Below are 25844 nucleotides of genomic sequence, written 5' to 3' on the forward strand. Positions count from 1 at the left end.
AGCAGCCAACCAAGGGCCTTGCTGAGTTTTTAGTGATGTGAAGGCAGAAAGAGTAACAAAACCTAACGAAAATAAAAGGAAATAGTATTTACATGAATCTGCAGCTTGATGCATGGTGTACGATATGTAGCCACGAGTTCTTTGGTCTCTGCACAGACACTTTATTTTAGACGTGTCTAATTTGGCACCATATGTGGTTTTTTTCATCGGGGAGTAGTTTAAAGCACTACAGGTGCTCTCGCGAGAGTAACTGTCAGCTCCATGTTTACAAGCGGTATTTATTAGGAGCAGTCTCCCCCTACTGTCAGTGCTTTACGGTCTAACCGACCGAGTGTGTCCGTAAACTCGCCGCTGCTTTAATGCGCTACTATCGACATTTTCACAGCCTCTGCTTTTCTTCGGGGTAATTATCGCTGCCCAGGCAGAGCAAGGAACGAAAGAAAGCAGGCACCAAGTCGTCGCCTCGGGTTCTCTTCGAAGGAATAGGCGGGTAAGACCGAAAAACTGAAGCTATTATTATTCAGCGAGCCACTTGACAGCTGACACGAAGAGGCAGCGCTATATTAAAACCATAACAATGAAGCATTTCTGCGCTCTGTGTGCGTCTTTGATTTCTGACACCGAGGAAGCTGCTCTCAAACTCGAGCAATAAGTCACCAGTATTTGTGTTGCACGACTGACGTTATTCCGTTTAATCGTTGCTACATCAAAGGTGGTCATGGTTACAGGCCTTTTCTTTTTTCTTTTTGCTCCACAACACCGGTACCGGGTTAGACTGTGCGCTGTAGATGCGGTTCTCCGGCACGGGCAGAGCGCCAGGCCAAACTCAGTGTTACATACTGGCACTTTAAGGCTCCCGTGTCTGTAAGCAGAACTACAGAGCTCGGGAAACATGGCAGGATACCATCCGGGCTCATATTGTGGCAAATATGTAAGAGATTTTAGTAAAATTCTACTGTAACTTTGTTTGGTTTGCAGAACCGTGTCTGTGCAGGTATGATGGTGTTTTTAGAAAATTGCTGATACAAAATGCTTCTTTTTCTTTGCATTAAATGTACACCTTTCTAACAGTACAACATTTGAACCAGTGGCAGTGTTGTTGCTTGATAATTTTATTCCCTTTTAGCAAATGTATTTGACAGCATTAGATTCGTATGTGGTCAAAGCAGTGGCTGAAACAGCAGCACTGGTCAAACACAGGCTCCGTGCGCTTCAGAAAATAGTCACGACTTCTGATCTGTTGATTTGCATTTATGGGCACAGATTAATCCGTTATCTGATGAACAACTACAGAGACCACAGTTCCGGTCATACATGTGACAGATGTTTACATTTCACATATATTATTCTGTAATACACTATTAGTACGTTTTTAAATGGATTATTATTAATACACACTAAAAATAACTTGTTTAGATTTAAGTACAGTAAGTTCTCATTTAGGTTTAAGCATTAAAATACTTGGCTAAGTTTAAAAATCATGCACTGTTTTAAAGTTTCTTTCCAGGGTGTTTCATGCACATCCAAAGAGTTTATAAGTCATGCTGACAGTAACAAATTCGTGTTTTTCTTCAGATTTCAAGGCTGTTTCTCCCCATTCAAAACTGGTTGTGGTATGATGGCAGAAACTAAACAGGGACAGATGTTGATCTTGTGACCAACAGAGGCCCAGACTGACCGTCATATTATTGCCATAATCAGTCATGAGAAGCTTCGATTAGGAGGTAAAATTAGTCAAGCTAGCTGCCTGCTAGAAATTGTGTTCATATAAGAAGCTGATTATTTACTCCCCCTGTTATCATTTTCTCCTTACAATGTGATGCTAAATTATAAGAGGCTACATGACTTTTTCAAGATCTCTGCATAATGTGATTTGCTTGGCTAACGGCCGTGCTGGAGGATTTGGATAAACATGATGTGATAGGCTGATCCTGCACTAATGCACTGAAGCTTCCACAAGTTGAATTTCTTTCAGCTTTAAGCAAAAATCTATAGATCCATAATTCAGATTGGTAACATGTGCCGGCAGCACATTGAAAGTGGAAGAGAAGCGAGAGCACTAAAGCCTGAAACCAAGCCAGTCCTGCCTTAATGAATGATATCTGCAGTTAAAAACAAAGCAACCATTTTCTCCTGCCTCTCTGTATCTGCAGGTCTCGGTAGCTTGAATGTATTTCTTTTCCAAGTCATAACAGTAAAAGCTATTTTGGCAGCAGACAGCACTCAGTCCTTATACAATGTCAGTGGGATGATTGCCAAAGTTTAATCAGCGCTGCAGGTTTTACTGAATGTGTTCATTTAATAAAACTTGCATGTGCGTGCAGTTTTATCACACAAGTTAATATCTGTAAGTGATTCTGGCTCTGCACATTTCTGGATCCAAACTCTGGTTGCTCTGCTGCTTTGCTGCTTTGGCGAGCATAGAGGATTCAAGACGATTATTTTCACTTTAATTTGTTCCTATTATTCCAGCCTGTTATTTTGCACTCAAGTTAGAAATCTTTACAGGTAATAATAAGGTGAGTTTCTAGCTCGTGTCCCAGCACCTACACTGTACTCAGGCTGCACTCTTGCTTAAACCAAACTGAAGATTTCTTTATCTCTGGTAGCTGTGAGAAAGATAAACACTGCTGTGAAAGACAGTTATTTAATGCAAGTGGATTTATATTTCATTTGAGTGGGTGACTTGAGTGGAGTGTCACTATCCCCACTTTTGGGGTAGAAACAAAGCTGAACTTTAGAGCATGCTTTTGTTCGTGGAGCATCAGGCTGTGCAGCCGTGTTGCTAGTTTCCTTTTGTTTGCTCATCATTAAATTTTGAATGTATGAATTATTATAAAACTATTAATATATAATTATTAGTACGTTATTTCCAGTTGTTCCAGTTTTTGTATTCAACAGACGATGCTTGTGCACTATGTTAAATACTAATTCTTGTCTTTTGTGTAATTTAATTTAATAAAAATAATACTTTTATGATTTTACCCCTTTTTAGACTTATTATCAGAGCTAATACTGTGTATTTTTTGCACATTGTGACTTGCTTTGTTTTCGTAAATCTCTTTGAAGTCATTTATCTGTGGAACAAAAAAGGCCTATAGCTGTCACTTAATAAATATTCATCTGGTGAAGTATTTTGATATCATATTTATTTTTTAAGCAGAAGGGTTATGTTCTCATTGTAGCATTTATCTTGAAGCGCTACTGTTTATTGTTAACATATTAAAAACCGGGTTTGCCAGTAACCCGTACAGCCTGCGTGTGTGTGCCGAGTGTGGAGACAGGAAAATGCAGCTTCCTGTGGGAGGGGACGACGCTGTGATAGATACTGTGCAGCCATCTTCGGGAGCAGGGATGTCTTTTAATCATAAAAACCACAACATTAGGACATAAAGAGTCATATTTTTGTATGTAACTAGCAGGCGATTTCTGCCAGGCCTGCAGGGCTTTTTCAGAACCTTCTCTCTGTATTTTGTGGTCATGTGAACAAAATTGTGTCACGATGCAGATTTTGGCGACCCTTACGTTACATGCAGGCAGTGAACGTTTAAGATGACACGGAAGAGAAACACAAACGATTAAATGGTTATGATATATGTAAAAGTATAAAGATTCGTAATATAGATCTTAATAACTGCTCTATGTGTGAAAAAACAACTATTTGTTATCATACTGTAGCATCAGGCCAATCAGACTGCTGGGTTATTGATCTGGTCTGTTAAGCAGCAGAGGGGGTTGGCTAGGGTTGGTGTCACTACTGGTAGCATCATGTGATACATGGACCCTACAGATGTTGCACAGTCATTTCATTTTTGGATGCTTCTCTCAGTTCAGCCCTGCGACAGTGTCAGTGCCAACAGCCTCATCATTGCCTCCTGCAGCTGACACACAACTTCACACACAACTGCTGCAGACAGAGAGCTCCTCCCCCCTGACAGCTGATGTAGTTAACATGCTTAACACTTAAACTCAGAGCTCAGTAAAACTCTCATTTCAACTGAAATATTAAACTATTATCAAAAATGTTAACCTAGCTGCCGTGCATATGAGCATTAGCTGTGCAGAGCAGAGGGGAGGCTGCAGCTGAGCTGAACAGAGTGTGGAGAGCTAATCAGAGCAAATACAGAGTGAAATCTGGAGCAGGCGACAGTTGTAGGCTGAAGAGCTGCAGCTTGAGGTGGAGCAGAGTGAACGGGGGGGCAGGTTGAGGCAACTTGAACTTTTCTGTTTTTACAATAACGCACTGATATTTTCCGAGGTGTCACTTCTTTGCCGTTACTTCTGTTGTTGTGGGATGGGGTCAAATTTCCCCCCTGTGCTACAGAAAATGGTATCAACCATTGAGTGTTTTCCTGGGGATTTGCAGTAGCGGTTTTTGATACGGGCGACATATGGGCGGTTGCCTGGGGTGGCATCGTGGTGCGGGGCAGCATCACAGGCATCAGCAAAAAAAAATTGCTCATACTCATGCTGCCCCGACATCAGGCAGCGCATATTGGGAATGGCAGAGGCACCGATCGGTTTTCTATCGCCCATTTGCTGGGAGTAAGGGCGCCCTCCGTTTGCGAGGTGCGCCTGCTGCTTGCGGCACAGGGAGGAGAGGGCGGGGCGGCGGGGGATTCTCTGACCGGCTGGAGCAGCGTCTAATAACCAACTCGCCAAATAAAACAAAATAAAAACAAAACAACAAACACGAAAACACCAGACATGATACAGACTTATAATTTGCACCAATGTTTTTTCGAAATTCTATACGAGAAAAGTGAGCGCGAGAGCCCTCGGTGCGCCTGCTCGCTGCCGAAGTCAAAGTAAACTTTATTGTCATCTCCGCTACAGTCCAGTATATAGAGAGACGACGAGGCTCCAGTTACAGCAGTGCAAGTAAACAAACAATAAATATAAGAAGAGTAAGAAGATAAATATACACTTTAGGACTCGTGGTAAAGGATCAATAACAATTTAAAATGTATAATTTACAGTTTGATGATTTAAAGTCTCACACACAACCCGTCGAAAGGGGAGGGGCCGGCTGCTTCCAAGTAGAGCACATTTCATTCATAATGTTGTAAATTATGTATTCATGATTTGAATCCTGGGTTGTGTGAAATCCCAGAAATTTAGGGCTGCTCAATTAATCGAATTTTAATCACGATTACGATCTGGGCTTTCAACGATCATTAAAAATGACTGAGCCGATTATTAGCCCCTCCCTCATTTATCCGCGACACCTTAAAGGCCGGTCTGTGAAAATATTGTCGGGCATAAACCGGTCCGTGGCGCAAAAAAGGTTGGAGACCGCTGATTAAGAGGACCCGAGGGAAGCTCGGAAAGCTAAGCAGAAGTTATTTGGAGAGTGACTGCCGTTGGTTGAAAAGAGAGGTAAAAAAAACTTCAGTGGTGTTGCACACTATGTTATATTATTTTTTTAAAGTCATTGTTAACCCTTTAAAGCCGGTCAGAGCAGCACGCTCCGTTTTGCGTAACTATTTTTAAATCCCTGTAGAACCTGAACCGTGTAAGCTAGCGCAATAATTTGTTTTGCATATGAAACCGGAGGAGTTGTACTTACATCTGATGCCATCAGCTTGTCCTCGGTCACGGTTTCGTTCCACATATAGCTTTGCAAAAATTGCATAAAAAGCGCTTGCAGGAACAAAAACATAATATTCCAGAAACACGCTTTGCCGTTCCTATCAGCTGTTCGTAACACTTCCCACAGTGAAATGATGCACATGCTGTTTTCTTTGCAAATTTGCATCATAGGATTGTTTTTTGTTTTTCCTGCAGTATATAAAAATTGCTGTATCTCCAAAATAAAACTATGAAGACACTCAAAATAAATTTCCTGTTGTTGTAAACTATTTTTTGCAACTTTATTGTATTTAAAGTTTTGAGGGATAAACCTCTTAAATTTCTCCAAGTAGAAATATATGTAAACAAAACAAAAGCGATTTTCTATTTTTTTTGTAGTTTATTGCACTTTTTTGCAATTTATGTAATTACTATGGACTTAATGCATACATATTATTAAAATATGGGCTATAACAGTTGTATTGATGTATAGCAACTTGAAATGCTCCCACAAATGGCACTACAGCATGTAAAAAAAATAATATAAGCTCTGGTGGACTTGGTTCTATAGTAGGTCTTAAAGGGTTAAATAAATATCGTCAAATAATCGTGATCTCAATTTCAGTGAAAAATAATCGTGATTATCATTTTTGCCATAATCGAGCAGCCCTACCAGAAATACACCTTAGACTAAGTGAATCTGTGAACTAAGGTGTTGGTCTATTAGGTTATGTTGTGGTGATCCCTGAGTTGGGGGATGGGTGTTCATACTGGAGTGCAAAATTAAAACCAATGGAAGATGGACAAGAAAAGTTCAAAGCCATCAGGTCCTCAGTTTAGAAAAAAGAGAAAAGAAGAGGAGGAGAAACGAGCAAAAGATGCAGGTAAGCAGATGTGTCATTGGATAATGGCAGGTCATCCTGAAACTATCAGAATCAGAATACTTTATTAATCCCTAAGGAAATTATGTGGGTTACAGTTGCTCCAAAAATAAATGGTAAAAATAGTAACAGTAACAGACTAAACTCCAAATATTATGTTACAGATTTTAATATTAATTAGTCATTGTCAGTTGTTGATTTGTCCTGTTCTCATTGTATGACGAATTATGATGGCTGTTTGGTAGCTCTTTGCATACAATGCATACTCTCTCTCTTTTCATATGTGTGTGTGTGTGTGTGTCTCTGGCGAAATTCAGTATGGTTCCGACAACAGTTTTATGTTAATGTATAATCCTTGATGTGTTTTGTGTGTGTGTGTGTGTGTGTGTGTGGGGGGGGGGGGGGGTGCCAGAGGGAGTGTTTGCCCGGGGCGCCAAACAGGCTAGGACCGCCACTGGGTGTTTGCACTGAGTTTGGATTTCTGGTATTGTGACACCCCTGCAGTGCCACACATGTACCACAGAACATCTAGATCCTGTTTACAGTTGCTAATATGCTTCGATAGAGCAAAATGAATATTATCTTTGACTAACTAGTAAAGTGTCAGATTTCATACAGCAAAGACACTTATGAGATTGTGTTTACGCGTTTAAACAGTGGTGCACTCACTATGAATAGCCACAGCCATGACTAACAGTTGCACATAGGAGCATTTCTATACATGCACCATTGTAAGTGGAAAGTCAGTGCACCTGTTTCTGTGGTGGTAGAGATGTGGGGACAACAATCATGTAAGTGTGGCTTAAATAACACCAAATGATGGACGTACACACGAGGAACAGGCATTTGATTAAAAATCAGTGCCCTGCAACTCCTCTGAGCTGACCTGGTGACATACTTGTATCACTTTTTAAATAAAATAAGTCGAGCACAGATGTTGCACCCTGGACTGGTCGCTGGTCTGACCACACTAAGGATGAACATGCACAATCACCACGAGCTGTATAACTAAGTGTACTGGTTGAGTAATCGCTTGTTTTCTCATTTTTATCATCTTTTCTCCTCGTCCTCCATCTGTGCACTGGAGACTCTTCAGTCTGATTATATTTTTTTCATAAATTGATTTAATTATTTTCAGCATTCCTCAATCATATCAGGGCTGATTTATTTATTGATTTTAATTGATATTAGGTTCCTCCTCCAGTGTTTTATCCTGAGAGTCATGAGCCATAACTTGAACCCACCCCCAGTGAAACCAATCCTTCTGTCAACCTTATGCACAAATTCCTCGGTCTAATTTGAGAGGTGACACACGTTCTCCCCGCCCATGGCCTGGCCCCACTCTCACTGTGTTTCTCTACCCTTCTTCACCCCACTGGAACCAATCTTTCCACCATCACTTTTTTATCTTTGTTTTTTCCATCCCTGGTCTTCACAAATAATTTCAAGGTGCTGATGTGGTGGAGCGATATTTCAGCGAGTATAATTGCAGAATTGATATTTGATCTGTTTCGGTGTAAAATCATCCCAGCTCACTGTATTGTTCAGTCCTCCTGAAATTCCACAGTGGAACAAAAGGAAGTAACTGAGCTGCGCTCAAAGCACTTTGCACTACACATCATAGTCACATGACCACGCACATATTCATTTTTTGTATCTAATATTGACACATGCACACTCACAGTGGGATGGATGTGTAGGACAAAACCTGGGCTTCAGGATGTAGAAAGGAGGAGCTAGGAATTGTACTACAGACCTTGTGATCTGTGGACAAACCAGATGTGGTTGTGGAGGTAGATGGTCCACGGTGTGCACTGTGTCGCAGTTGTTACTTGATTGGGTTAGTACTCCATCGTCCCACCACAATTCAAAGACATTAATTTGATCTTCTGATTCTAAACTGGTCATTCTGTATGTGTTACCCTGTGGTGGACTGGCAACCAGTCCAAGGTGTGCCCCATGTTTTGTCCAGTGACAGCTGCACAAACCTGAGTAGAACGAATAATTAAGAAAATGGATGAAGAAACTTACAACTCCAAAGTTCTGTACGTGATAGGAGCGACACAAAACAGCGATTACTAGTTAGCATCCAAATTCTAGAGGAAACTATTGTGTCTGTGTTAAACTACAGGAAGCAATGAACACTGAAGCCGACATACTGGGTATAGAGCTGGAGTCAGGACATTTCTATACTGCACAGCATGCTGAGATGTTTCCAGCTAATAGTTCTCTGAAAACCACAAATTTTGTGTTAATTTTAATATTGTATGCCTGTTGAACTGTTATCATCAATCATTTTCATAGATAAAATTAAAGAAATGGAAACAAATGACATTCTTTTTGTAACCGTCTGCTTGTAGCGGGGTGCCTAAAATACAATTTAAACGCAGTGATGGGAATAACGGCGTTACAGGTAACGGCGTTACCTTTTTCAGTGACGAGTAATCTAACTAATTACTATTTCTATTGTTACAACGGCGTTACAGTTACTAACAATAAAATGCGGTCCGGTCGCGTTACAGATTTTCAACAAACAGTTTTGTATTGTGTGTCAGAACAATGAGGCGACTGCTGTCTCCAGGTAGAAACAGCAGTGATACACCTGCTGCTGTCAGACCTGCAGGTCTCAGGCTGTGATGTTTCCTTTATAGTGGACAGAAATTATTTTTTTGCAGTGGCACAAATAATTTGTGGCATCTTATTGAAGAACAGATGATTGTTCTATAAATAGTTTGAAATGGTTATTTAAAAAAATCAAGGTAAAAGGTAAATGGATGCAAATAACTTTGTTGTTTGCAAAACTTGTGCATGTGGTTTTAAAATTGACAATTTATATTTGCATTTAAAGTTATGAAATATGATTCAATAAACATGTTTGTGGTTGTTACAGTAAAAATAGAACTTTTTCTACTCGGATTTTATGTTTTCTGTCTGATTTTAGATCAATTGTGTTAATACAATTTGTCAAAATGAAAACATGACTGTAAATTCAGACACGTGAGGTTGTGCTGAAAAGGATGATACCAAACAAGACAAAGTAAATCATTTTTAACGGCGAAATGTGGAGGAAACATCAAAAGTAGTTAAAAATGGCCAGTTACAACCTGGACCCCAGAGGGTTAAACGTTTTTTTAAAGTAACGCAATAGTTACTTTTTAAGTAATTAATTACTTTTCAAGTAATTAATTACTTTTAGAATCTTGTAACTCAGTTACTAACTCAGTTACTTTTTTTGAAGAAGTAACTAGTAACTAGAATTCAAAGTAACTTGCCCAACATTGTTTAAATGTGATTTCTTGCAGTTTTCTGCTATCTTTAAACACAACATTCAGCCTCTCATGTTAGGTGATTTTTTTACACCTGAAATATTTGTAGATCTGTGAGTCGTCTGAAGGGTTTGCTAGATTGTTTGGAGGATGTTAAGAGGAACCCAGGAGGGATTTTTGACTCTAATGTTTGATAAACAGATCAATGCTGTAATCAAGTCCAGTTTCTTTCATCTTCTTGCTAAAGTGAAGCCATTTCTCTGTTTCAGAGACTTTGACAGAGCTGTTCATGCCTTCATTTCATCTCTCCTCGACTCTCTGTAATAGTCTTTACTCTGGTGTTAGCCTGTCATCAGTTAGCCGACTGTAGCTGGTCCAAAACGCTGCAGCACAGTTACTAACTGGGAGGTGAGACCACATATCTCCCATACTGGCATCCTTACACTGGCTGCCAGTTAGTTTTTGAATTAATTTTAAGATTTTATTATTTGTTTTTGAGGCGTTGCACGGGTTAGCACCCTCATACCTTTCTGATCTGTTGAATTGGTACGCTCCTGCAAGATCACTGAGGTCTGCGGACCAAAGCTCAGAGGAGACCGAGCCTTTGCTGTGACTGCTCCTTCACATCAGGACCTCCCCAACACTTTCAAACCCGTCTACAAACCCACTTTTATTCTTTGGCTTTTAAATCACAATCAGTTGGTACTGCTTGTATTGGTCTTATTTCTCACTCAAATCTTCTAATTTTATGATTCTTGTTTCCTAACTTTTGCCATGTCTTCCTATGTTTTTGTCTCTGTTGATTATCTTAAATGTACAGCACCTTGGTCAATGTGCTATATGAATAAATTTGACTTAACACACGCAACCTTGTGACCCTGACACGTTTTATGTTTACTTTAGTAAAACTCACAGTATCGCATAACCCCATTAGAGCACTTTGCTGTCAGACTTGTCTTACTTGTGGCTCCTGGGTTTTAAAAAGTAAAACGGGAGGCAGAGCTTTCAGAGTCTCTTCTGCAGAAACCAGCTGCCAGTCGGGATTCGAGAGACATCCATCCTCTCTACTTTCATACTTAACACTTCCCTTTTTGCTAAAGCATATAGTTGGGTTGGATCAGGTGACCCTGAATCCTCCCTTAGTGATGCTGCAATAGGTCCAGGCTGCAGAGGACTGTGCACTAGTGTTTCTTATTCACTCACTATGTGTTTATACACCATTCTGCATTTATTCATTAGTTATTATTGATCTCTTTCTGTCTTCCACGCTGCGTCTTTCGTTCTGTCTTCCTCCCTTCACCCCAGACCGGTCACGGCAGTCTGGTCTGGTTTCTCAGAGCTTTTCTTCCTCCTCACTAAGTTCTTGCTCAGAGGGGATCGACTGATTGTTGGGGTTCTCTCTGCATTATTATTGGGCCTTTACCTTGCAGTATAAAGTGCCCTGAGGTGACTGTTGTTGTGATTTTGGTGTTTTATGTATAAAATTGAAATGAATAATTGTGCTGCAGTGGCTGGACACAGTTGACACACCAGTCAGGCTGGAGACAGAAACTTAGACTGTAAGGAATAGAGGATAACTGTCACACAGGAGGAGTAGTAGGGCGATACTGGAGTGCACGAATACTATTTCTGAGCACTCTTCCTCAGTATAAAGAATGTATTTTTGCATTGTCACCGTTCACTTGTCACCTGCAGTAAAAGGTGCAGGACTGCATCAGTTACACAGAAACCACCAAAAAATGAGGCCTGGGCTCAAAATGCTACCATTGTATCACTGAAAGCATTTGTTGAAACTGTTACCGTACACGATGTGTTGACACAATTTTATAATAATTAAACATTAATACGACAAACTAGCTAAATTTAATGTCAAGCTCTAGGTTAGCTCAAGTCATTTGGCACCAGGTGAACTGACCCGGGTGAGCGGTAGAGGTTGCCAGGTTTCCATTTTTGCAATATGAAGCAAAATAAAAAGTTTTTGAGTTTATTAAACTTAATGTTCTCTGACCTTTAGAAACCCAAATCCTCTTTCTAATTCCACAATCTCCTGTATGTTATTTTCACAAATGTTTAAAGTTTCTAGCTGTGAGGAGATGCATTTCTAGTTTAAACCCAGAGCCCCACTAATCCATGAGACGGTGTGGCATTTACTAGGGTTTTACTTTGATGCCTTTTTATAGTGGCCGTGTGACCAAACACCTGTCTCAGCCTTTGTGGCTTAGCTATGAGGGTCTTCAAATGTCTGTGTGGAGACAGAAAATAACTTTCCCTCCATCACAGTGGAAACTTGGTGTGACTGAGCTGGAAAGACACGAGGAACACGTGTAAGTTTGAAAACACAGACTTTAGCCGTGATCCTGCAGGAGGACTTACTGTCCTACAATAAAGAATAAAAATGTAAAAAAAGATTGTATAATCTACAGTAAAAATAACATTGTTGACCCTCTAGAGTTGATGGATACACATATCACTTACTCATTTAAGTCAAACTACCATTTTCTAATTTGTGTTGAAGTCACATTCAATGCAGGAAGAAACCATAAAAATATTTTTTAAGGACAGAGTAGAAGAAACTATGACTTCACTCTCGTATCAGTGGAAAAAAGCACCTCAGTAGCCAATCACAAGATTATATGGGAACATTTGGTGGCTCTGGAAAAAAAGGGGACGTTGTGGGAGTGGCTTCAAAATCAATAACGGTGATTTTAATAGTGAGTCTTTAGATTAGTGTGTTTAGAGTGCATAGTTATTGTGTCATGTAGTCATTGTTTGCTAAATTTGTATTTAATTGCTTGAAATTTCCAATTTGTATTTGCATTTCAAATGATGAAACTGATTAAATGTATCTTTGGGTTTCACAGCAAATAATCTCTTCAGTTTTTCTGTGATTTATTAATACAGCATATAGCGATAAATTTTAACATCTTTTAAACACTTTACTTGTATTTTTCCAATTATCATACAGAACATTCGTATTATTTTACAGATAGCCACATCCCCACAAATCATAAAGACAGATAACACCAAGACAAGAAGAGAGAAAAGAAAACAGGGGTGCACCTCTCAGTTTTTACAGGCCTGTTCAAGGACAGACAGAAACATTCAAGGTTCCCGTTCCAGACCAGGTGGATTGTTGTCGTATGTTAACAGAGGCTCCCATGTTGTGTGGAATTTGCTGATGGATCCGTGGAGAGTACATCTGATTTTTCAGCTTGACATTTTGCATAACATCCCTTATCCAGTGGTGATGTGATGGAGCAGTAGTAGGCTTTTAAATAAAATCAGGCGTCTCGCTAATAATGACAAAAAGGCAATGACCAGAAACAGAAGTCGCTATACCAGAGAAACAACCAAAAATTGCCACCAAGGCGAGATGTTATAGGCACAGGCTTTAGAGATGACTTCAAAACATGATGACCAGAAAAGAGCAATTTTCAGACAGGACCAAAACATATGAAGGGACGTAGCTGGAGTCTGTTTACATCTAACACACGATGGGTCAATGTTTGGAAATATTGTCGCTAGTTTAGCTTTTGAGTAACCTGTGTAACACTTTGAATTGTATTTAGGAGTGTCTTGAACATAGAAGACGAGTGGACCCTGGAATGTTTAGATCTTTCCAGAGATCTAACCGGTCTGGTGATGGTTTACATCATTGAAAATAAATAATTGATTCTTGGCAAGACCATCTGCTACTGGTTTGATGAAAGCTGCAGACAGTGAGGGGCGAGCGGGCATCGCTGCCTGGTGCCCTCTGGAGACTGAAGCTGGAGGATGTTTGGTCATTTGTTCTGAAACAAGCTGTTGGGGGATTATTTAATATTTTTAACCAGTTTATCAAAGAGTTTTTTCTGCATTTAGAGACAATATTGTGTTTTTTACTGGATGAGTAGTCTATTAAATTAATCTACGTGTATTTGTTGATGAGGGCCTACCTTTAATGAAACCAGTTGGTCAGGATGAGTTAAGAGGGGGGTTATCTTCTCTAATCTCTCTGAGAGAGCTTTGCAGATTATTTTATGGTCAACATTCGTGGGAAACACAGGGTGTTTGCTGGTTTTAGCAGGAGACTAATGTTGGCAGAATTCATATTTGATGGTAGTCTGCTGTTTTCCTTGATTTCCTGCAATGGTCTGTGGAGTACTGGTGCCAGAATCGTCCAGAATTCTTTGTAGAATTATGTTGGAAATCCATCTGGACCTTATTATTGGGCAGACTTATCAGAGCTTCCTGGAGTTCGCAGGTCATGAACTCACGATTGCACTGGACATGCTCTGGAGTGAGGCTTGCTCTTATCTTTGAGATGATGTTCCCAGTTCCTGATAACAGTGCTAAAGATTCTCTCTGTCATGACTTGAACAATTTGAGGTGCATGAGCCTCCTTTCAGGAGAGACTCACTTATATGCCTGTGCTTAATCCAGCTATTAAGCGGCTGTACCTCAGGTGGTAGAGCAGGCCACCGACTACCCGAAAGGTTGGTGTTTCAATCCAGTCTGCGTGCCGAATATCCTGGGAGATGATAGTAACCTCATGTTGCTCTCTGACACACCCATTGGAGTGTGAATGTTTAACTTTATTATGACACTCCTTGCAGGTCCAGGGTTTGCAGGTTTTATTAAGTGTACAAATAAACTTATCATTATTAAATATTTTATTTTGTTCCATTTAGCACCTTGAGTAAACCTTTGTTGTGATTTAGTGCTATATAAATAAAAACTTGTTTAAAAGAAAATAAGTTCATATGGTTGAAATCTCTGGATTCTGCCAGACCTGTAGTGCTTTTTCAAAATTTTCATTCAGCATTTACTGGTAATCCAGATTTTGGTGACCATTAAGTCACGTACAAGTGACACATGTTGAATGTGACACATGAAAATGAAGTTTTGTTCCAACATATATTCACATATATGCTGAGATCATATAGTGAGAGGTGGTGGACTAGTTTGTAATAAAACAGCTGTTTCTAAGGCTACGTCCACACGCACACGGGTATTTTTGAAAACACAGATTTTTCTATGTTTGATCTTTTCGTCCACACGTAAACGGCGTCTTGGGTCACTGAAAATGGAGATTTTTAAAACTTAGTTTTTGCGTTTACGTGTGGACGAGGAAAACTGAGATTTAGTCGCGCAATGTCAAAGGCGTGCACCGTTTTTGACCTCACGCTGTGCTCACGTTATTGTTTACATGAGATTAATTTCTACAATGGTGGACAGAGACAAAATACTGTTGCTGTTAATCTGTCTGCAGTTTTTAAACACTGACACACACACAGTTACTGTCCCTCCATTTAGAAAGGCAGAGGCGCACGTGGCTTCTACATTCAACACAGACGCTCTCACAACTCAAATCCCAATGTCGATTTTGAATAAATTGAATTTGTAAAAAATTAAATGTATGTATGCTGTATGCATTTTGTTCATTATTAAGTTGCGAGTCTACACAACAGCCAAGCTTCTGTCTTTAGTTATTAACATTTGAAATGCACGTGTGGACGTAGCCTAAATATCTTATTTTATTGCATTCTTATTATGATTCTGTTGTGTGTCAGCTGTATCCGGGGAGGTGAAAGAGTTCCCCCTCATGTCAAAAGCGAGTCACTCCTCACTTCCCTGACACTTGATTTGAATGACTGCATCTTGTTTTTCACATACTAATGTGGACTACTCTTTATTGAAATAAACTGTGTCTGTTAGTCGACCTATTAGCACAGAAACCCACCAAACCCAAGCAGCATCATTACAGTTACAGGTCTTCTTATCCTAGAGCTGTGAAATATTTTAATGTTTGCTACCAACTAAGTGTAATTACATTCAGTCCTTCACCAAAAACATGATATACTCTTCTTAGTAAATTGATATTCACCACCTAGACATATTTATCCTGCAAATGTTAGTCTCTATTAAACATAAGCAGATTTGAATGATTAGCTTTTTAATCTGCAGTAACAGAACAAAAAGCTGTTTATGCTGGTGAAGCTCGGACTCTGTCAGACTGCTGTTGTCTCGGTGTTGAATATTTAATAAGTCTTTTCTCAGAAACCGCAGCAGGTCACGTCGACGCTGGCCATGCTGCACACTGATAAACTACACCAGGACGTGCACACGCACTGAGAAAGTCTCACATAGATTCACTAGTTGCTAAAGATAGAGCATTCAATCCACCCTTGAGATGATTATTTATTTTATTGCATATGATTCTATTGGCTGTTCGGGGTTGTCTGTCCTATCCAATCTTAAATCCACACTGGTGAAACTTTCATACTTCTGTCTTTTCTCGTCTCATCTCTCCCTCCCTGATTCTGCCTGTTCTCCGTCCTCGCCTGTACTGTAATCACATTACTCTCTCTCTGTCTTCTCTGTAGATCTGAGCGTACACAGAGCATACCCTGCCATCCTTGTCTGATGAAAGAGTCACGACATCTGCTTCAGATACACAGACCATATTCGCATACAAAGATGCAGCCCACTGTGGTTCTTCTCTTCTCCTCGATCTTCCTCCTGGCTTTCATCATCCCATTCTGCTTCTCCCAGAACGAGGGAGACCTGGTTGTTCAGACACGTACCGGTCGAGTTCGAGGCATCCGCCAGCTGGTGCCGGATCAGAGCTACATAACTGCTTTTCTGGGCATCCCCTTTGCTGAGCCCCCACTGGGGAACCGCCGTTTCCGTCCTCCAGAACCCAAACGTCCGTGGACTGGAGTGATCGAGGCCAAGGAATACCCCAACGCGTGCTATCAGTATGTGGACACAGCATTCCCAGGCTTCCAGGGCAGTGAGATGTGGAATCCTAACAGAGACATGAATGAGGACTGCCTCTACCTCAATGTCTGGGTGCCCTCCTCGCCCAGACCTCACAACCTCACTGTCATGGTGTGGATCTATGGTGGAGGTACTTAAGAATTCACAAACCATACTGGGAATATCACTCCAATTGTCATTGGAGCACTGGGTTAGCCGTTCCTGATATATTACATTAGAAAATTCCTCGTCTGTCAGATTATTTTTTATGTAGAAGGACTGAGGATATTACGCTGGAATTCTAATCATTAAACGTCTTGAATAACAGTGATGAATTGTTGTAGTACGCTCTAATATTGTAGGTTAATGCTGTGATATTCCACGTTTCCAGGCTTCTACAGTGGATCTTCTTCTCTGGATGTGTATGATGGTCGTTACCTAGCTCACAGCGAGACAGTCATTGTGGTTTCGATGAACTACCGGATCGGTGCTTTCGGCTTCCTGGCTCTGCATGGCTCCTCCGAGGCTCCTGGCAATGTCGGCCTCCTTGACCAGAGGATGGCGCTGCAGTGGGTACAAGACAACATCCATTTCTTTGGTGGAAACCCTAAACAGGTGTGTTTCTTATTGCTTTATTTGCCTAGCCTCTGTTATGCTAGAATAATTATGAGCCTGTTTTGATTTAGTTTTCTGTTTGTTCTCTCTGTGAAACAGGTTACGATCTTTGGCGAGAGTGCTGGCGGAGCTTCAGTAGGATTCCACCTGTTGTCTCCAGACAGCCGACCCACTTTCACTAGAGCCATCCTCCAGAGCGGGGTCCCCAACTGCCCCTGGGCCTCAGTGAGTCCCGCTGAAGCCCGCAGACGTGCTACACAGCTGGCAAAGTTCGTCGGTTGCAACGGAGGCAATGACACCGAGATAATAGACTGTCTGCGCAGTAAAGGTCCACAGCAACTTATCGATCATGAGTGGCAGGTAATTTACACAAATTCTGCTTGACTTATCGTGTTGTTTGCAACGTGGACGAGAGACTTATTTTCAGTTTGATGTTCTTTAAATTCAAACCACTGGCTCTGTGATGCAATGACATGGTTTATTACCTGTGGTTCCTACTAAGTGCACAATATGTTGTTAAGGATCAAAATCAGACCGGACTCAAACGCAAGACTCTCTCAAACAGTTCAGGAGAGTGCTCCTAAGAACACAAAACAGCCCACTGCTCTCCAGCACGGGCTTCTCCAACCAAGGGCATGTAGTTAGTAAGTTTTTCTCATTCAAAGCCAAGTTGCACAAACACGGATATAAGGAGCCGTGTTTCAGTAACTGAAGACCGAAATGGGAGGTCAGACTAACGAGGACAGAGGGACCATGCCAGTATGTACCTGTATCAGTCAGGGCTGCAACTGAAGATTATGTTGGTAGTTGAACAATCTGCCAATTTTCCTTCCATTAGTCAGTTAGCCAGCGATTATTTCAACAACTCTCACAGTGCTGTGGGCAAACCTGTTCTAGTCTTCAGTCCTCACCTGCTCAAATCTGCCCATTCTGCTGTCTCGTTCCACAGAAAATTAAAATAATGAAACACATGAATTTGAAAATAATCAAATGTATTTTTAAAAGGACTCAATAGGACTGTCAAAATAAAAATCATATAAATAAAAATATTGGTTGCACAAATTAAAGTGCTATTAGTATTTAAATACAAAATAATGTGCAAATAGGAAACTAATTTGCTTTCTAGTCCAAAATAACAGGTTAACCCTGTAATGCTATAAGTTTCTGAGACCTCTGTCACATCAACATGATCAGTACTTCCCATAATTTCAAAATGTTGTGGACAAAACTATTTTTTGTCTAAAATTAACATTGTTGCCAAAAATGCCCAATGTATCGAATGCGATACAAAAAATATATAATAAAAATATATCATATACAACACGATATAGCAAAAAAAAATATTGTGGATTTTGTTTTAAGGGTTAATAAACATCTCAGTTCAAAAAAATCTGAATTTTCTGGCTATTTTTTGACGGGTTGGGTCTGACAGGGTTAACAAAGTTTACAGATGATTCAGTTCATGAATCCACAATTACTCTGAACATGTTCATCACGATCATTTACCAACAAAACAGATTTAGAAAAGACCGTTGCTCATCACATATTTGGTTATAGATCATAGTTTCTCATTAGGTGGAAGAGGTTTACTGCAATATTAAAGTGTGAGATTTAAAGATTTACTATCACGTTTCATCCTGAGAAGTTTCCGACAGCTAATGTAAACATTACTGTAAAAACATTCATATAAACAACATGTCAATGCAACCCACTAACTTGTCAAAGGAGCTTGCAAAGAAAAGCGTCTGGACTTCTTTAAGTTGCTTGTCCCTCTGTGGGGGGATTCTCCCACTAGGTTTATATCTGGGACTCTCCACCATTTGACCTCAGAACTGAAGAAGCTTCTCGGATGAGAGGTGAAACGTCTTCAAGCAACTTAAAGAAGTCCAGACGCTTTTCTTTGCAAGCTCCTTTGACTACGATGACCTGGATGACTGAGAACCTTCACAGACAACCCACTAACTTCATAAAACTGACCCATTTGGACATCGCAGCTCCAGCGTGCCAGCGTTTTAAATGCTCGTGCACTGCATCAGTGCTGTCATGGAAGGAAAGCTCTGCTTTGCACAGTCTGCATTTAACTTTGTTTGCTGTTACATGCTTCCACATTTTTTTAAATCTCCCCGTTGCCAAATCTTTATAATCGACGACGTCATGTTGACGAATCGTTGCAGCCCCAGTACCAGTATGTAAAAGTCACACAAAAGGAGTAGCTTGGTTCTGGAGTAGAAAGTAGCACTTCTTGGTGTTCAATGTTGCGTTATTTCACAGTCCCATGTGGGTTTGTAATCCATGCAGGTTCTGCCATGGTCCGCTCTGTTCCGATTTTCATTTGTGCCTGTTGTGGATGGCGAGTTTCTGCCCGACACTCCTGAGGCCATGCTCAACTCAGGGAACTTTAAAGACACGCAGATTCTCCTCGGCGTTAATCAGAATGAAGGCTCCTACTTCCTGCTGTATGGAGCACCAGGCTTCAGCAAGGACAACGACAGTCTGATCTCCAGAGAGGACTTCCTGGAAAGTAAGTTCTCCAAAATCATGTTTGTTTTTTGGATGGATATATGTAACTGAGCAGAGAGAATTGTATAAATCCATCCAAAACATTCAAGTTAATTCTGCTTCAGGTTATTACGGCACAGTTTTACTTCTATCTTGTTAAAAACTTCAGTGTCACTCTTCCAGGTGTTAGGCTGAGCGTACCTCATGCTAATGATATCGGCCTGGAAGCAGTGGTGCTGCAGTACACCGACTGGATGGATGAGAATAATGAGATAAAAAACCGTGATGCCATGGATGACATTGTCGGTGACCACAACGTCATCTGCCCGCTGGCCCACTTCGCTCGCTCTTATGCACAACACAATGCCCTCAAGGCTAACGTGGGTGGCATCAACTTTGGTGGGGTGAACAGTGGAAACTCACAAGGTAGGATACCCGAGTACCAGTGTGGTCTGACAGATCTAGAAGTATATATATCCCATACCCAGACACGCTACTGTTTGAATGACCTGCTTTCTGTTGATAGAACAATTTGGTACGATACTTAAATTAAACTGTGCGTTAAATTTCATGTTTTCACTTTTTAATGCAGATGATAGCTGTTTAAAATATGCTATAATGTGCAGGACAACTTTACAACAATTTAATCTGCATTTGTCATGTAAGCGAAACTGTTGATACTCTGATGATAGATCAGTAAAATATTCTAGTTGGAAAAATGATTTATTTTTTAACTGTCCTTGTAAAAGATTAAAACATATCTGTAGTTTCTGAGTAAAAATGAAATAATAATGATGATTAATTATTTATAATTGTAATTTTCATGCATTTTCTTCCACCATTTATTTCTTAAGGAGGGATGTATCTTTACCTTTTCGATCACCGGGCATCCAATCTGGCCTGGCCAGAATGGATGGGGGTGATCCATGGCTATGAGATTGAATTTGTTTTCGGGCTGCCACTGGTGAAGAGACTCAACTACACCCGAGATGAGGAGAAGCTAAGCCGACGTATGATGAAATATTGGGCCAACTTTGCTCGGACTGGGTGAGGCCACAAAAAAAAAACTACCTATGGAATCAGGGTCTATGTCCACGTCCAGTCTTTTTTATGCAAATGCACCTCAGCAGCCATGTTTTTCAGTCAAAATAAATAATGCAGGAAAAGCTGTATGAGTAAGCAGCCCTTTAATTCCTGTGAGACTGCAGGTTAATGAGTCTTGACATGAATTTGGAGGCACAGAGAGCTTCTCCTGACAGTTAACCCTCATGCTACTTGGCTTAAAGGAAAGGCTTTAATAAGTAAATGTTAACGCTGTGAGGTACACAGTGGGGGAAATTAAATTATTTGATCTCCTTTTGAAATTGTATCCAGTTACAAAGAATTGAGAAAGCTACAATTTATTTTAATAGTAGCATAAACTGTCAGCAAAAACAAAACATTCTGTAACAGTTACAAATTCATGTGCATTTTAGTGAGTGATCAGTATTTAATCAGCTTGGAAGACAATTCAGTACTTGGTGGAATGACTGCAGCAAGAAACACTGTCAGACATTTCCTGTATTCAATTCAATTCAGTTTTATTTATACAGCGCCAAATCACAACAACAGTCGCCTCAAGGCGCTTTATATTGTAAGGTAGACCCTACAATAATACAGACAAAAATGAAATGAAATGAAATAAAATTTAGTGATCCTTAGTGAGCACCTACATGTTTGAGCTTGAAACAACTCAGATATGATTATCTGAATATGTTTCTCATTGAGCAAAATGGCTTTGTTCTGCGCCATGCTGCAATGGAACATGAAGTAGTGATGTACTACGAGTACCGACATCGACTGCAAGCAGAATTGTTGTGAATCTAACAGTTAGTTTGGAGATCATTTTACTGCTTTTTCGTTTGATTTAGTTGTAATTGTAATATCCTTTCTTGTTCTGTCTGTATCAGAAATCCCAATGACGTGCAGGGAGATAGAGGGAAACGCTGGCCTGTGTTTACCGTCAGCGAACAAAAACACGTTGGCCTCAACACCGAATCACTCAAGATTCACAAAGGTTTGCGAAACCAGATGTGCGCATTCTGGAATCGCTTCCTGCCACGCCTTCTCAATATTACTGGTAAATACTATTAAATATTACTTCATCTCTACACTTGAAATCTGTACTGAATGCAGGTCTTCACTTATGTTCCACTTAAAATTATGACACTTCTCACTGGATGCATGATACAAGAATTATTTTAAACTAAAGTGGAGCTTTCCCACATAGCAGGCAGGTCTGGCCCGGATCTGGTGTCAAGCCGGCACTGCTGGCTGACTTTTGGCACGGTAAGTGGTATGTCATCCAGATATGGGCCAGGCCTGGCGTAGATGGCACTGTTTATGTGATGGCCTGCTCATAAAAAACAGGTCTGGCCCGGATCCGGCATCAAGCTGGCACTTCTGACTGACTGGTGTCATGGCAGGGTGTATGTCAACCAGATGTGGGCCAGGTCTGGCAATGATGGCACTATTCATGTTCCTATTTTCCTATTTTAGTTAGAGGACCCAAATGCCTTGTTGCAATACTATACTGCTATGGTAGCCAACGTTTCAATTGCAGGTTTGACAGGTTTGTTAGTTTACACTTTATCCAAAACCTAGTGACGGTTTACTCACGGTCACCACCGGGTGGCTGTAGCTCAGGAAGTAGAGCAGATCACCTACTGATTGGAAGGTTAGTGGTTCGATCCCTGGCTCCTCCAGTCGGCATGTCAAGAGTGTGAATGAATGCAGTTAGGAAGCACTCGGTTCAGAGAAAGTGTGTGATTGGGTGAATGTGGCATGTTGTATAGAGCACTTTGAGTAATCCGGGAGAGTAGAAAAGTGCTATATAAGAATCAGGCCATTCACTGTCTCAACAGAGTTTCGTCATGTTACTTTTGCACTATTATGTTCCGGCACATGTTGTTATTACATGGCTTGATTAAGGTACACATTAGGCTGACATCTGGGGCCAGAGCTGAAACTGTTCTGGGCCAGCACAGGACCACCAGTGTGTCTGCAACTGGCCCATGTGGGGGCCACCTCTGGCAAACCAGATCTGGGCCACCAAAGGGCCGTCATTCTTTGCAGTATGTGGGTCATGTGTAAGTTGTGTGCAGCCATGGGCCAGTTGCAGACACACTGGTGGTCAGCCTAATGTGTACCTGTATCATTCTTTGCAGTATGTGGGCGAGATCCGTGAAATACCAATTTTGCTATGTGGGATGTAGCAGCTTGTGTCAGTTCGTTGTTTTGTTTTTCTTAAATAAATGCAGCTCCTCCTGATTGGTGTCAGATGGTTGACTCCCCCCTTGAAAACTGTTCGTGGTGTTGATTTCAGACCATGAAATTATTTCATCATATCTTTATATGTAACCCCAAGTTTTGAAAATTTGGGACATTGTGTAAAATGTAAATTTAAGAGAAGAATGGAGCGACATGAAAATCTCATAACCCCTAGTCATTCACAATAGAAAACAGAAACTCTATCAAACTGAAGAGTAGACAATAAAGCAGTTTTCAAATTGATGATAATACAACACATCATAACAAAGTGGGAGAGGACCACATTTACCATTGTGTAGCATCAACTATTGGGGTGGCTGTGGCTGAGAAGGTAGTAAAGTTGGTGGTTTAAAGCACTTTGACGGCTGAAGTAGAGTAAAAAGTGCTATTTACGGACCAGTTCATTCCCTCTGTATTGAACGACACTCTGAGGAGAGCAGTTGCTGGACTTTTGGGAGGGGAAAGCTCTCCCATTGATGTCTGGTACAGGATTCAAGCTGCTAAACAGTAAAAAGAGACACTTTCTATTTTGTGAAAAACATTAGCTCTGTTTGAAGTTGATTGCAGCAATACATATCAAAAGTTGGAAACACTAACTCTAAAGGCTTAGAAAGCAAGAGCTTCTAAAAATAGAACAGCTTGAAGATCATTTTGCAACTAATTAGGTTAACTGGCACCAGCACAGTAACATGACTGGATATTAAAAGGCAGGCGGAATTTCTCAGAAGTAAAGACGGGCAGTGTTCTCCAAGCTTTTTCTGTCACGTGACAGTGAAATGGAGCTTCGCCAGTCTGCAGAAAGCTGCATCTACAGATTGTGGAAGAGTGTCTACTTAATAGTCCTCAATGTAAAATTGCAAAGATTTGGATGTCTTATTACTTACAGTATATTACTGTATGTCCTTAAAAGATCATGGGAGAAATCTCTGTGCACGAGGGACAACGTGAAAATCAATCTTGGATACTGATCAGGCAGCACTGCATTAAAAAAAACAGACATGATTCTGATATTTATCCAGAAATCACAGTATGTAAAAGGAGTTTACCATACCATCCACATATGCAGGTTAAACCTCTGCCATAGAAAAACTAATCCAATATGGTCTGGGGGAACATGGAGAACTGTGGTCAGATGAATCAAAATTTCAAATTCGTTTAGGAAAACATGGACCCTGCATCTCTTGACCTAAGGAGGTATCTGGTTTGTTTAGCATGGATTTGGTATGTTACACAGACCTTTTATCAATGCTAAAAGGTATGTACAGCATTTAGAGCAAATAAACTCTTTAAACTTGGTCCTGTCCCAACTTCAAGATGCATTGCTGTCATCAAATTTAAAATGACTGTATTTTTTCTTTCTAAAATGTTACTCATGTTCTCATTTTAAGCATTTGATATGTTTTCTGCCAGTCTTCTAGCTTGCTTACTTGCCACAGTGCACTGTGCCACCTACCAATAGAAAGGAAAAAATAATGTGCACATTTCCACGAGAGAAATCCCACGCCTGATTGTATCCTAGCCATTCTATCCTCGCTTTTTACATCCAACACAAAAACTGCAGTCGTGGTGCTTTCGATTGTACTCAGAACTCGGAAATTCTGCCTTCTGAATAGGAAGATGTAGGTAACACCAGACTGCAGATGAGCTGCATACAGGGCTGGACTGGGACAAAAAAATTGTCCCGGGCATTTTGACACCAGCCCACCATTATAGGAAAAATCATAAAGCCTTTGAATGAAAATAAACACTGTTGTGACAGTGATGTACACTGTTCTGATGGTATATATGCATCAATCTATCAATCGTTTGTTGTAAGACTCAGATAATTATTTTTTTAAAAGTGAGACATTTTAAATGAGAATAAGAAAGAAAAGTATTTCTTTGTGCCCCCCTTTCCCTTTTAATGCCCTGGCAACACTTTGCTAGACCCGCCCCTGCACAGTTACCAGCTGTCAGCTGCTTAGAAAAGGATCCTGGTGTTATTTGTCTCTCAGAAACAGTTCATAACTTCCCTTCAACTCATTCATGTCACCTAAAAGGTAAACCTGTTTCTCCATCACAGCTCTGATGATTCAGTAAGGACGTCTCCTGGTTTCATCTTCATGTTTCCCTCTCATCACATAACCAAACCGACATCCTGACCAGCAGCTTTACAGCTGTGGCTCCAGCAAACATCAGCTGATACTAGAAATTTATATTAAATAAATTCTAACAACAGCTGATCAAACATGCTGCTGTTGTTTAGCGCGACATCCGCTGGTTTCCTCTTTCTGGCGCAAAGTGGGCGATAAACAAACAAGAGAGAAAAGCCGATCAGCTGATCATTGATCAGTTTCATGACTGAAGTACAAACAGGAGAGGGAGGGTGAGAGGATGAGAGAAGAAGAGGCAGCTGTGCAGCAAAGACACAGAGTAACTCCAGCTTTGTGCCTTTTTCATTGTAGCTGAAGTCCGGGACAAACTGTGTTTCTTTTCACCTCAATAAGAAACGCGTAATATTTTCTCTGAATACCAGACGATTCCGTTTTTTTACAGGACGGTTGGCAGTAATTAACCTTATGAACAAAATAAAGTTCAACATCAGTATCATAGCACCCACCCAGCTGTATAGAAACTCCGTCATGCTAGCTAACACGCAGTACGAAAAAGTCAGCATAACGAAAATAAACTCCACCTAAACTTGGTTTATATCTGACCCAGAGAGACTGCAGTTTATAACTTCTTACCTGAAGTTCAGTTCACCTGATACTCGGACCGGCGGCCGCTTCGGGTCTCTCCTCTTGCCTCCCTTTTCCTTCATCCACCTGCTGGCTTCCACCACTTGCTAATGTTATTGAATCTGTGGACGCTCCGCGATAGCCACCACACGAAGTAACGAATAACGAGCCCATCTAAATCCCAGTAACGAGTAACGCGTTCCCGGTTTTGGCATAATAACTAGTTACTGTGCTCGTTACCACAA

The 25844-nt window shown here is 40.6% G+C and overlaps 1 protein-coding gene across 1 annotated transcript in view; it reads left to right on the forward strand.

Annotated features, from left to right (window-relative positions):
• Nucleotides 1–294: 294 nt before the first annotated feature.
• Nucleotides 295–25844, forward strand: part of ache (acetylcholinesterase (Yt blood group)) — a 29514-nt gene continuing 3964 nt past the window's right edge. Inside the window, exons 1-8 of the mRNA XM_085267543.1 lie at nt 295–490; nt 16084–16610; nt 16851–17074; nt 17174–17434; nt 19373–19595; nt 19757–19999; nt 20428–20620; nt 21523–21692. Of these exons, the coding sequence (XP_085123669.1) occupies nt 16124–16610; nt 16851–17074; nt 17174–17434; nt 19373–19595; nt 19757–19999; nt 20428–20620; nt 21523–21692 (1801 nt within the window). The 5' untranslated portion in view covers nt 295–490; nt 16084–16123. The remainder of the gene's footprint in view (nt 491–16083; nt 16611–16850; nt 17075–17173; nt 17435–19372; nt 19596–19756; nt 20000–20427; nt 20621–21522; nt 21693–25844) is intronic.

Source organism: Mchenga conophoros, linkage group LG3 (genome assembly GCF_057382185.1).
Source record: "Mchenga conophoros isolate Kocher_MC1m ecotype Shallow Benthic linkage group LG3, M_conophoros_male_GT1.1, whole genome shotgun sequence".
NCBI lineage: Eukaryota > Metazoa > Chordata > Actinopteri > Cichliformes > Cichlidae > Mchenga > Mchenga conophoros.